At 34.5% G+C, this 12,520-nt stretch overlaps 1 protein-coding gene across 4 annotated transcripts in view; it reads left to right on the top strand.

Annotated features, from left to right (window-relative positions):
* Positions 1 to 12,520, top strand: part of RNF17 (ring finger protein 17) — a 126,905-nt gene that overhangs the window by 100,889 nt on the left and 13,496 nt on the right. For all 4 annotated transcript variants that reach the window (XM_023499569.2, XM_031960840.1, XM_031960839.1 and 1 more), the window contains 4 exons: positions 2,046 to 2,209; positions 4,082 to 4,201; positions 5,128 to 5,208; positions 6,992 to 7,117. In XM_023499569.2, the coding sequence (XP_023355337.1) occupies positions 2,046 to 2,209; positions 4,082 to 4,201; positions 5,128 to 5,208; positions 6,992 to 7,117 (491 nt within the window). The remainder of the gene's footprint in view (positions 1 to 2,045; positions 2,210 to 4,081; positions 4,202 to 5,127; positions 5,209 to 6,991; positions 7,118 to 12,520) is intronic.

Genomic DNA, 12,520 nt, shown 5'->3' with positions numbered 1-12,520 from the left:
TGTGTTTTGAAGTTGTCAAGAATTGAAGGATCTTGTCAAATTCTCCGTGTATTTGCTGCTACTTCCTAATGATAAAGTCTAGATTTAGGGAACCAAAATGAGATTAGGGTTTCTGGTGGTCAGGGAGTTAAATGAAAAGATCAGTAGCAGGTTCAAGGTTCAGGAAACCAAATGGAGAGGTTTGGTTCCCCCGCACCCCTTGGGATTCGGCACAAGAGTAGGGAGTTTTGGGGATTCCCTTCTGGTGGTGCAGATGTTCTCATTAAAGAAATTTACAAACTCAGAAATCTAGACTAATAAGAGGTTTTATTATAGGGAAGGTTAGAAATCCTGTCAGAGAGGCTTATAAAGTCTGGTTAGGGAAATAGGTGAGGGCAAAGAGAGGGTGACACTGGAAAAGAATATTCCAGTGGACAGAGGCTCCCTTGGCATACTAAGCATGGCATACCTGGCATGTTTGGAACCTCTGCAAAGAGAGGGTTTTAGTTTGGCTCTTTTATACTGAGTGTCCTAGTGGGGTCTGGGACAGTCCCAGCAGCTCAGAACCATTCAGGGCTGAGACAGCCCAAGTTGGCTCAGATCCAGTGGGGGCTGGAACACCCCAAATCTCTTATTGGAATTCAAAGGGATGCTTTTTGACCAGGATTTGTAATTGAATCAAAGGCTTTGGCATCCCGGAAAGACAACTTGTCTGGGGAGGATATGCCTCAGCCAGAAAGGGCAGGAATCTGAAAGGAATCACAGACCAATAGGAAATACAGTTTCTTAAAGGGACCACAACCTGCTTCACTGTGTAAAAATATTGCCCTGTAAGCTGCAGGTATCTTCAGTGGTATTTATTTTTGTTTTTGCTTATGATGAGCACTTCAGGGCAATATGACAAGAGTACTGTGAAACACCTTTCATCTTTAGACATCAACTGAAATTTCACTAACTTTTTTATTCAAACCTCCTGGAAGATAATTTTTATAATATTTAGCTAAAAAATATTTTGTGGGCTTTTTTTTGTCATTTATAACAAGAATATGAGTATTAATATGATTCACTTCCTCCAATAGTATATCTGCTTCTTAATCGTTGGACAAAGATCTTTGTTGAGAGTTAAAATGTGTTTCTATTCTATCTAAAAATTGTTTGTCTTAGCATGTTCCAATGCCTAATAATCTGCCATAATTGCTAACAATCAGAAGCAGACCACAAAAGTTTAGAAGTCATTTTTATTTTTATTTTTTTAATTTTTGATTTTTTTTAAATTTTTGATGTTTACATGACTAAATAATTTTTTTTTATCTCATGACCAAACTTCTAGTGATGAACATTTCTTATACTTAGATTGTCCTCTCATTTTGCAAAAGATTTCCCCTACCTGAATTTATTCTCTACACACATACCTAAGTATCTGGGGTTGCAATCAGGCTGTAGTGAGATATAAAAATAGGATTTCTGTAGGGGATAAATTATAATGATACCAACTGATAATGTCATTCTAGTTTCAAAGCTAAATCATCTGTCAGCTACCCATACTGGTTTTTATTACATTATTGTTACTTTATGTTTATTATGAAAATACTATTTGGGATAATTTTGGTTAACTTGGTTGAATCTAACAAGATTTTGCTAAATGCCTGTTTTCCCAAGATTGTGCTGCATTTTACCTTCATACAAAATGCAGTGTATCTTATATTTTATTCAGCTACTCTTGATCCAACATTAGATTGAACTACTCTAATATTTATGTGCATTTAGTAGTGCTTAATCATGATATATAGGATTGAGAAATCCTCAGAACACTTGAATATAACCTGATATTATGTTTTCTAAATATATAATAAGCATATAGATAATAAAGGCTCCTATTTAAACTACTTTAGTAGAGTTTGAACAAATTGAATATAAATCCAAGGGTATAAGAACTGATTTTTAAAGTGTAGTTACTGTTTCATGGCATTTTAATATAAAATTAATAGGAAATAATGATTTTATTTGCTTTAAAAATTAAGAGTGAAATAATTTTCCTAAGGTTTATGTTTTATGCATTCCCTTAGAACTTGAACTTAGAAAATTGATGGATGAAATTCAAAGTAATTTTAAGTGTCTTGGTCTTTTGGAGCCATATTGCTGGAAAAAAGGAGAAGCTTGTGCAATTAGAGGATCAGATACTGTGTGGTATCGAGGTAAAGTTATGGAAGTTGTTGGTGGAACTATCAGGGTAAGTTTGATTATTCTTTAGCTACATATAGAGTTAAACTCAATCATTCCTAAGGACAAATTGTATAATATCTTTTGAGAATATTTTTTTAACTAGATAATTTCCTGAGCATATAAACTATGGGAAAGTCAATCTTAGTTGATGACTCTTTATATTTAAAAGGACTTTTCTTTTTTCCCATGATTTTAACTTTTCATTAATCCTAGAGCCAGTCAAACTTTATTTCCATGACTTGGAGCAAAGTTCTATCCATAGTATAAATATGAAATTATTTACATTGTTTAAACACACTAGATAGGCAATCCCTTAGAATTTAGCTTTGAGTGGGTTGAAATGAATAAAAGTATTAAAACTAATTCCTTCTTGGGGCATTCATTTGTCTGAAGTCTGAGCCAGTAAATACAGTGTATTTTAACTGGCTCATAAGTGGGGTTTTGGTTTTGTTTTCATTTTTTAGTTTGTCAGGGCTTTACAGAAAAAATACACAAATCTACAAACGGAATAATTTTCATATACATTATTGCAGTGTTTAAAGATCTTTATAGATAGTACAAAGATGAGTTAAAATCCTGTCGGTTAAAGTTTTTATTAAATTATTATGAATTTTATTTTAGTGATAGAGATGGGGACTAGGCCTGATTCTGTTAGAATGAGGAAGTTTCCCCCATCATGGCAGTGTACCTTCAAGTATTTTCTCTACAAGTATAAGGGTAAAGAATAGGGAACTCTGATTCAATAAATATCCATTAGGTACTAGGCACTGTGTTAAGTCCATCCCATTCAATCCTCACAATAAACTTGGTAGGTAGGTGCTGTTATCCCCATGTTACAGATGGGGAAACTCGGACAAGCAGAAGTTAAGCAACTTGCTTATGATCATACAGCTATTAAATGTTAAGGCTGAATTTGAACTCAGGGCTCCCTGATTCTAAATCTAGCTCTCTATCCAGTCACATCTATCTTAAGAGAGTTGCCTAGACCACTGAGATGTTACGGAACATGTTCATGGTCATACATCCTGTATGTGTCACAGGCTAGACTTGAACCCAGGCTTCCTGCTTAAGCCCAGCTCTCTCTGCTTTGCCATTTTGTTTCTCAAATTTTATATTAGTTGAGACAAAAGTAATTAGAACTAAAGTACTTTGTTTTCTCACTCAAATGTTTAAATTCAGTTTAATTTATTCAAATAATTAATACTTTTAGACAGTGAATCTTTTTTTTTTCCTTCAGTTGAGATTAAGTGGAAGAAGGTGATTTTCATTTTTTGCTTTTGCGATCTTTGGACAGAGCCTATAATATGTAATGAGATTTTGTTAATTTTGAGATTATCAAGAGGTAGAAATCTCCCCAAAAGTATTTAAAATTAAAATTTTGAGGTAGAAAAAACTTAAAATGAATACTAACTCCCTCAGTTTACCGCTGAGAAAATGTAACATGATGACAGACAGCAGATCAGTGTCAAACTGGGGCCTAGGACTCCAGGCTTCCGATTTAGTGTTTATTAAACTATATCATGTCACTTTAACTTTAAAGCATTTCACAAATATATTTTTAGTAACTATTCTATTGTCACAGAGTTCTTAGTTTAGCACTTTGTGGCGACATACTTTACAAAAGAAGTTATGACCCACCCCCCCACTCCCGTTCCTTGGAAATTTCAAATAGAGTAATAAAAAGCCAAGCAACAATTGTCTTGCATAGTTATTTATATGGATTTATAGCCTTTTCATGACAGTGAGAAAGTTGGGCTATTTTTTCCTGGAAATTCTTTCAAATCAAATATAGCTGATTGCTATAATTCTTAGTGAACACTGAGGAATAAAAAAATCACTCCTCTACCAGTAATTCTGTAATACAGTTTATTTTATGCAGGTACAATATTTAGACCATGGATATACTGAGAAGATCCCACAGTGTCATCTTTATCCAATTGTATTATATGCCGATAGACCCCAGTTTTGTATTCCTTGTCAGCTATATAATACTGTACCTGTAAGTAAATTGATTTGTTGTATCATAAATGTAATAATCTAAATATTCTTCCCATTATGATTGCTCCAATACTCGGTGTTTAAGACGTAGGATAATCCAGGACTAAGGAGTACTTATGCTCAATAGTACAAACAAGTATACTAACTTTTAGTATACTAATAAATATACTAAAAACAATCCTAGAATTCATATTTTATATTTTGATTTGTTTTATTTTTGGTATTCTGTGTTTTTGTGCCTGGAAAATGTCCCACGTGTGTGTGCATGCACGCGCATGTGCACACGTTTTAATTTAAGGGAAGCTAAGATCCTTCTGATAGTGTTAAGTGTAGGGTTTGATTATACATGGAATAAGTATTTTGGGGGGGGGGCGTTAAAAAAGTGAAGAAGTTTTAAGCTTGCTAATGTGCTTTTTTCCTTTTTGCGTTTCAGCGTAATAGAATTGTATTTGCTTGAACATGTTTCTTATTATTTCTGTTATACAATTGACCAATTTTAGGAGAATCTGTTTCATAAAAGTGTTAGGTAGGAGTTAATAAAATCACCTTAGATTATTTCAGACAGAAGAACTTTGCAACTTAAATATAAAAGAGAAGCATTATGGTATGATAGATAAAATACTGGATTCAAAGGTTTTTTTAAAAAATGGGAGTCGGGAAAACCTAAGTTGAAATCCCACCCCTGTCCATAGTAGGTATGTGACCCTGGGCAACTCTCTAAAACCATATATTGTGAACAAATTGTAGTATTCATTACAACAGTGGAATCGCAGATGTAAACCAAAATGCAATAATATTTACCTTTGTGAGGTTTTTGGAACTTTATTTTGAACATAATTTTATTATGATTCTCTGGCTTTTCTATATCAGACAGTTTCTTCTGTTTTCTTTTTTGTTCACGGAAGATAATATTTTTATCCCAATTAGATTGGAAACTCTTGGCAGTCAGATGCAGTAGAACTTCTTCAAGAACTACTACCAAAAAGAGAAGTAGAAATTCATAACATGGTAACTCATTAATGTTTAAGCAGTTATTTGTATTGATATGTCATAAGAATTCCTTAAAAATATTAATTTGAGAGAATAACTAATATCTAAATCTAAATTTTTTAAAGGGCACACAGAATATTTATAAGCTTCATTTTAGTTTTCAGTAACTAAATTTTAACTTAATTTTACTTTGTGTGGTATGCAGCAATATTAAGCCTGGTCAAAGGAAGCTGGAGCAGAAATAATATGGGATTTAGATTTAAAGGAGTTTGTTTAGAAATCTGAGACACATTTAATACCATTGTGATCTTGGGCAAGTCTTTTGATCCTTCTGAGTTTTAATATCCTTCTCTTTAAAATAAGAGGGTTAGACTAGCTGACTTTTAAGGTTCTTTCAGCTTTAAAACTCTGACCATGATCCTTTGCTTTTAAGAGACATATTCAACTAAAAGAAGAAACATTCATGCAGTATGAGAGTGTTGCTATCTATGGGGCAACCTTCAGAGTTCTTTTTAAAAAAAAAAAAAAAGGCTTATTTCTCCAAAGAGACAGCCTTGTATATGCAAAGACCAAAAACAGTTGAGAGTAGCAGATGTGAGTTGTGAATGAGTAGTGATTCTAGATTTAGACTTCAGGCCTGGACATCACAAGAAAATGTCGAGGGAAAAGTAGAAAAGTTTATTTGCCTTGAAACAACAATATGATTTTCACTGAACCTTGTTTTGGAAACAGTATATAATTTGGCAAAAAGGAATATTTCTGTAGAGAAATAATGAAAGGAATTTAGTGGGAGCAAGAATTGGATTTTAGGAAATAATAATATGGTAACATGTAAATAGTAAGTTGTAGGATTCATTACAACAGTGGGGTCATAGGTGCAAACCAAAATGCAATAATATTTACCTTTGTGAGGTTTTTGGAACTTTATTTTGAACATAATTTCATTATGATTCTCTGGCTTTTGTATATCAGACAGTTTCTTGTTCTGTTTTCTTTTTTGTTCATGGAAGATAACATTTTTATCCCAATTAGATTGGAAACTCTTGGCAGACAGATGCGGTAGAACTGGAAATTTTTCAGAGAAAGGATTTTAGGGAACCATTGCACCATTTTTGAATAGGGAAATGGTATTCAGAACAATGCTTTGGAAAATCAACTTAGCCGTCAGTTCTCTAGGAACATTTTGTGGGGGAAGAGAAAGGAGTGATGCTCTAGACTTGAAGTGTTTAGCAGAATGGACAGCTACAACCTAAATGAGGTCTAGTACATCGTTGTTTTAGATGACTACTAACAAAGGTGTGTACAGATAGTTTTTTTTTTTTCCCTTAACTTATTTATTTTTAGTATTCTTTTCTTAATTGGATTTTGAGTTCCAGACTCAAATATGCCATTTTTAGACATTGTGTGATTAAAACAATTCTGGAACTAGGATGAGAAAATTTCACTCTGTCATTTAATAGTGATGTGATCCTGAGCAAGTCATTTCTGTATACATCTTGACAGAGGATAAAAATGCCTCACTACATGTTTCATGGAATTACTGTGAAGAAAGCATTTTATTTACTTTTAATTTTTAGATGAATGATAGCTGTCATTATCACATAGTACAACACATTATAGCTCTTTATAAGTAAAGAAAAATACTTTGGAAAAAACTTGTGATTTAGTGCTCTGACTTACAAAACCATATTGTTTTTTAGGGAGCATAATTGTAGTTTTGTGGAATGAACATAGACACTCAATTTTCAAGTTAAATCAATACCGTTTTGAAATTTAACTACTTCTTAATTGTACTTAATAGGAATTACCCAAAAATCCATGGGGAAAATTGTCTGTTCATCTTTATTTTGATGGAATGTCACTTTCTTACTTTATGGCACACCATAAACATTGTACATTTGAAGGTTCTGAGGAAATACTGAAAGAGGTAAGCAAGCTACTTTCTTTTAAATAAAGAAATCCCAAAATTAAATCAGAATCATAAATATTAACTAAAATAAGTAAACTATGTTTTACAAAATTTCATAGTTGGAAGGATATTTCAGGTGATGATCCTGAAATGGAACTCATAGTTGGAAAAAAATCCCTTTATAACATAGATCTGACAAATGTGGTAAGACAGCCTTTGCTTTTGAATACTTCCAGTAGAGTGGAACCTACTTTGCTCTGTGACAATTCATTCCACTTTAAAATACTTCAATTATTAATTTAAAAAAATTTATCTCAAACCTAAATTTCCCTCTTGGCAACTTCCACCATTGTTCCTAGTTTCTTCTAGGGACAATCTGAACATATTTAATTACTTTCCCCAAGATAGCCTTTTGATGTTCTCCTTGATTCTTCAAATATCCAACATGGCCTACTTATGTAGTCAGTCATTCATCATATTTGCCATTTCTACTTGTTCGAAATTTTATTTGTTCCCCTCTTTTTACTCATGCAGCAACCTCCCTAGTTCTGGTCCTTATTATTTTGACATTTGGCTATTGTGGCAGTCTCCTGATTGCCTTTCCCTGCTGCTAGTTTCTTTCTGTTCCCATTGGTTCTTCACAATGCCGCCAAGGTAATATGTGTAAAAACCCATGTTTGATCAAATTACTTCTCTACCCAGAAAATTTCAGTGATTCCCCTTCTTTTGAAGGGCCTTCCCAACTTGTTCTATCAGTTTATATTGCTTCTCTTCCCAAACTTGCAAACCTGAATGATAAAAAGAATAGTGTAATAGCCAAATGTCAAAATAATGACGATCAGAACTAGGGAGGCTGCTGCATGAGTAAAAAGAGGGGAACAAATAAAATTTCAAACAAGTAGAAATGGCAAATATAATGAATGACTGACTACATAAGTAGGACATGTTGGATATTTGAAGAATCAAGGAGAACATCAAAAGGCTAGGTGGTGTAGTGGTTAGAACACCAGCCCTGAACTCAGACACTTAACATTTCCTAGCTGTGTGACCCTGGGCAAGTCACTTAATCCCAATTGTCTCAGCAAAAAAAAAAAAAAAAAAGAATAGTGGTATCATAAATGGGATAGTTCAGAAGTGGCAGTTTTGGAGAGGATGCCAAATTGTGCTTTGGGTCTGACTTTAATTTCATGTGGAACAGCAAGTTCATAACATTCAACAGTCAGTTGATGACAGGGCACTGTATATAAGGATAGAGACTGGGATAAATATGTAGACCTGGAAATCATTTGCAGAAATGTTACCATTAATCCCATAGGGGTTGATGAAGTCAAGTGATTATATAGGGAAATGAAAACAGATCTCGGACAAAATGTTGCATTATGTCCATTTAAAAGGCAGAAAATGGATGATGATCCAGAAAAGGAGATGGTTTCTACATCATAGCAGTTTTTAAAAAACAAAGACAGGAGAGAATATCCATAAAAAAAATAAATCAGCAGAGTCAAGTTTATAGAGAAGTTAAGAAGATGATTATTTGTTTAACATATATTGAATTGCTTGCCATCTAAGGAAGGGGGCAGGGGGAAAGAGGAGAAAGTCTGAAACACAAGACTATGCAAGAGTTGATATTGTCAAATTATCCATGCATATGTTTAGAGAAAAAAAAGTTATTATTTTTAAAAAATGATGATGATTGAGAAAAAATTATTATATTTGGTAATTAAGAAATCACTAGTAATTTTATAGAAAATTATTTCAGTCGTGTGTAATAACGTCAGACTCCATATTGCCAAGAGTTGAGAAGGGAGAAGGAAAAGCAAGAAATAACAGCAGCTTTTTTAGGTATTTAGCTGTGAAAGGAAGGACAGATTTAGAACAGCAATTTGAGAGGGTAGGATCTCGTGGACATTTTTTAAAGATGGAGAAACTTTACAAGGTTTGTAGATTAGAGAGAAACAATAGAGATTGAAGATGATATACATTATAGGACTTATTTTAGGGACAGTCTGACAGAGATAAGAGGATTAGACAGAATTTGGGCTACGTGTAAGGATTTGATTTTGTGGGGAAAGAGGCTGCCTTTCAACTTGAGTAAAGGGCAGAGCAAAGAAGATCAAAGGATTTTGAATTAATGGAGTTTCTGCTCTATAAAAGATCATGGCAAATGGCCTTTTTATTATTATGAGTCAAGGACCTTGATCAAATGGGGAAGAGTTACTTTGAGAGGCTTGAAAAAGAGGTTGGGGCAGCCTTTCGGGAGAGTGGGAAAGAGAATCAGTTAGGGGAAGACTTCTTTATTCCAGGATTAGATAACTATGACTTACAGCAAACCCAGGCAGCAAAATTACGTGACTTCCTTCAGCAACATTTGAAAAGGAGACTCCCAAGTCATTATTAATCAGAGAAATGCAAATTAAGACAACTCTAAGATACCACTACACACCTGTCAGATTGGCTAAGATGACAGGAAAAAATAATGATGATTGTTGGAGGGGATGCGGGAAAACTGGGACATTGATGCATTGTTGGTGGAGTTGTGAACGAATCCAACCATTTTGGAGAGTAGTTTGGAACTATGCTCAAAAAGTTATCAAACTGTGCATACCCTTTGATCCAGCAGTGTTACTACTGGGATTATATCCCAAAGAGATTATAAAGAAGGGAAAGGGACCTGTATGTGCACGAATGTTTGTGGCAGCCCTTTTTGTAGTGGCTAGAAACTGGAAACTGAATGGATGTCCATCAGTTGGAGAATGGCTGAATAAATTGTGGTATATGAATATTATGGAATATTACTGTTCTGTAAGAAATGACCAACAGGATGATTTCAGAAAGGCCTGGAGAGACTTACATGAACTGATGCTGAGTGAAATGAGCAGGACCAGGAGATCATTATATACTTCAACAACAATACTATATGATGACCAGTTCTGATGGATCAGGCCATCCTCAGCAACGAGATCAACCAAATCATTTCTAATGGAGCAGTAATGAACTGAACTAGCTATGCCCAGAAAAATAACTCTGGGAGATGACTAAAAACCATTACATTGAATTCCCAATCCCTATATTTATGCCCACCTGCATTTTTGATTTCCTTCACAAGCTAATTGTACAATATTTCAGAGTCTGATTCTTTTTCTACAGCAAAATAACGTTTTGGTCGGGTATACTTATTGTGTATCTAATTTATATTTTAATATATTTAACATCTACTGGTCATCCTGCCATCTAGGGGAGGGGGGGAGGTAAGAGGTGAAAAATTGGAACAAGAGGTTTGGCAATTGTTAATGCTGTAAAATTACCCATGTATATATCATGTAAATAAAAGGCTATAAATTTAAAAAAAAAAAAGATTCAAAAAAAAAAAAAAAACATTTGAAAAGGAGAGTTAGGGTTCACCAAAAGATGTGTGGCCTTAGTATAAGGTAGCAAAATTATTGAGGTGAACTAGAGTGAACAACTTTAAGTGGTTAAAATTTGGGAAGGAGGTGGGGGTACCTCAGAGCTATGACAAAGTACCCAGAGCTAGAGGAATTCTAAGCCATGAAAAGAACAAAAATCTGTTGGGGCTAGAGAACAGGCATAGGAAAAATTATGATTGAATAAAGAATTTCAGAGTTATTGATCATGAATGTGAAATGCTTGTAGGTAATGGCAAAATTGAGGCTGTAATATGAAGTAACATGCAGCTGGAATAGGGGAGTTAAGAGTTTGCTGGCCATAGGGGATAGAAGAGGCTTCATTAGTGGTAGTTGACAAGTCAAATGAATCCCAGTCATTGATATCTGGCCTCTAAACCAGACTCTGTGACTTCACAAATTAATTTCTCCTCTTTTTCTGATCAGATGGTTTATGGTATAGTCCAGTGACAATATCACCTACCTTTCTGCCTCCATCAGTCTTTTTGTTGTTGTTGTTCAGCCATTCAATTGTTGCCAGTTCTTTGTGACTCTATGGACAGGCCTTCTCTCTCCTGCAACTCTTAAAGTTCATGTTCATAATTTCCTTTTCTATTTTTTCTAACATTAGGGTCTTTTTATTATGTGGCCAAAGTATTTAAGCTTCAGCTTCAGAATTTGGCTTTCTAGTGAATACCCTGAATTAATTCCTTTAAATATTGAATGCTTTGACCGCCTTGCTGTCTGAGACTCTCAAATGTTCTCTAGCACCACAAATCAAAAACATTGATTCTGCAGCACACAGCTTTCTTTATAATCTAAATCACCATATCTTGTTACTGGAAAAACCATAGATTTGAGTATACAGACTTTTGTCAGCAATGTGATGTCTCTCCTTTTTAGTATGCTTTACAGATTTGCAATAGCTTTCCTTTCAAGGAGTGAGCATTTTCTAATTTTGTGGCTGTGATTGCTGTCTGCAGTGATTTTTGAGTCCAAGAATATATGAAATCTAACACTGCTTTCATTTCTTCTCTATTTGCCAAGAAGTGGTGGGAACAGTTGCCAAAATCTTAATTTTTTAAGCTTTAAACCAGCTTTTACACTCTACTCTCTTCTTTCATCCTCCTGAAGAGGTTTCTTAATTCCTCTTCACATTTGGCCATTAGAGTGATATCAACTGCATGTCTTACATAAATGGCTGTTTTTCGAGGAGCCCTAATTCCAGATTTTTGATTCATTCATCCAGACATTTCATATAATGTACTCTGTAAGTTTCATAAATAAGGTGACAATATGCAGCCTTGTAGAACTTCTTTTCCAATTTTATACTAATCAGTCTTTCCATGTTCAGTTCCCTCTGTTGTTTCTTGGTGCAAGCATGCACCCGCGTGTGTGTGTACGTGTGTCTGTGTGTATTATGCATGCTGTGGTACTCCTATCTCTTTGAAAATTTGCCACAGATTTCACTATAGTCAATGAAGCAGAAATAATTTTCTGGTACTCCTTTGCATTCTCCAAAATCCATTTAACATTAATAGTTGGGTCTCTAGTTCCTTTGCTTCTTTGAAAATCAGCCTGCCAGGATGAATACAGAGAGGCTTGGAGAGACTTACATGAACTGATGCTAAGTGAAATGAGCAGAACCAGGAGATCATTATATACCTCAACAACGATACTGTATGAGGATGTATTCTGAGGGAAGTGGATTTCTTCAACAAAGAAGATCTAACTCGGTTTCAACTGATCAATGATGGACAGAAGCAGCTACACCCAAAGAAAGAACACTGGGAAATGAATGTAAACTGTTTGAATTTTTGTTTTTCTTCCTGGGTTATTTCTACCTTCTGAATCCAATTCTTCCTGTGCAATAAGAGAACTGTTCGGTTCTGCACACATATATTGTTAATATATATAGGACTGCTTGTCATCTGGGGGAGGGGGTGGAGGGAGAGAGGGGAAAAATCGGAACAGAAGTTGAGTGCAAGGGATAATGTTGTAAAAATAATAATAATAATAA

Source organism: Sarcophilus harrisii, chromosome 3, assembly GCF_902635505.1.
Source record: "Sarcophilus harrisii chromosome 3, mSarHar1.11, whole genome shotgun sequence".
Taxonomy (NCBI): domain Eukaryota; kingdom Metazoa; phylum Chordata; class Mammalia; order Dasyuromorphia; family Dasyuridae; genus Sarcophilus; species Sarcophilus harrisii.
This window is presented reverse-complemented; position numbering and strand designations above follow the sequence as displayed.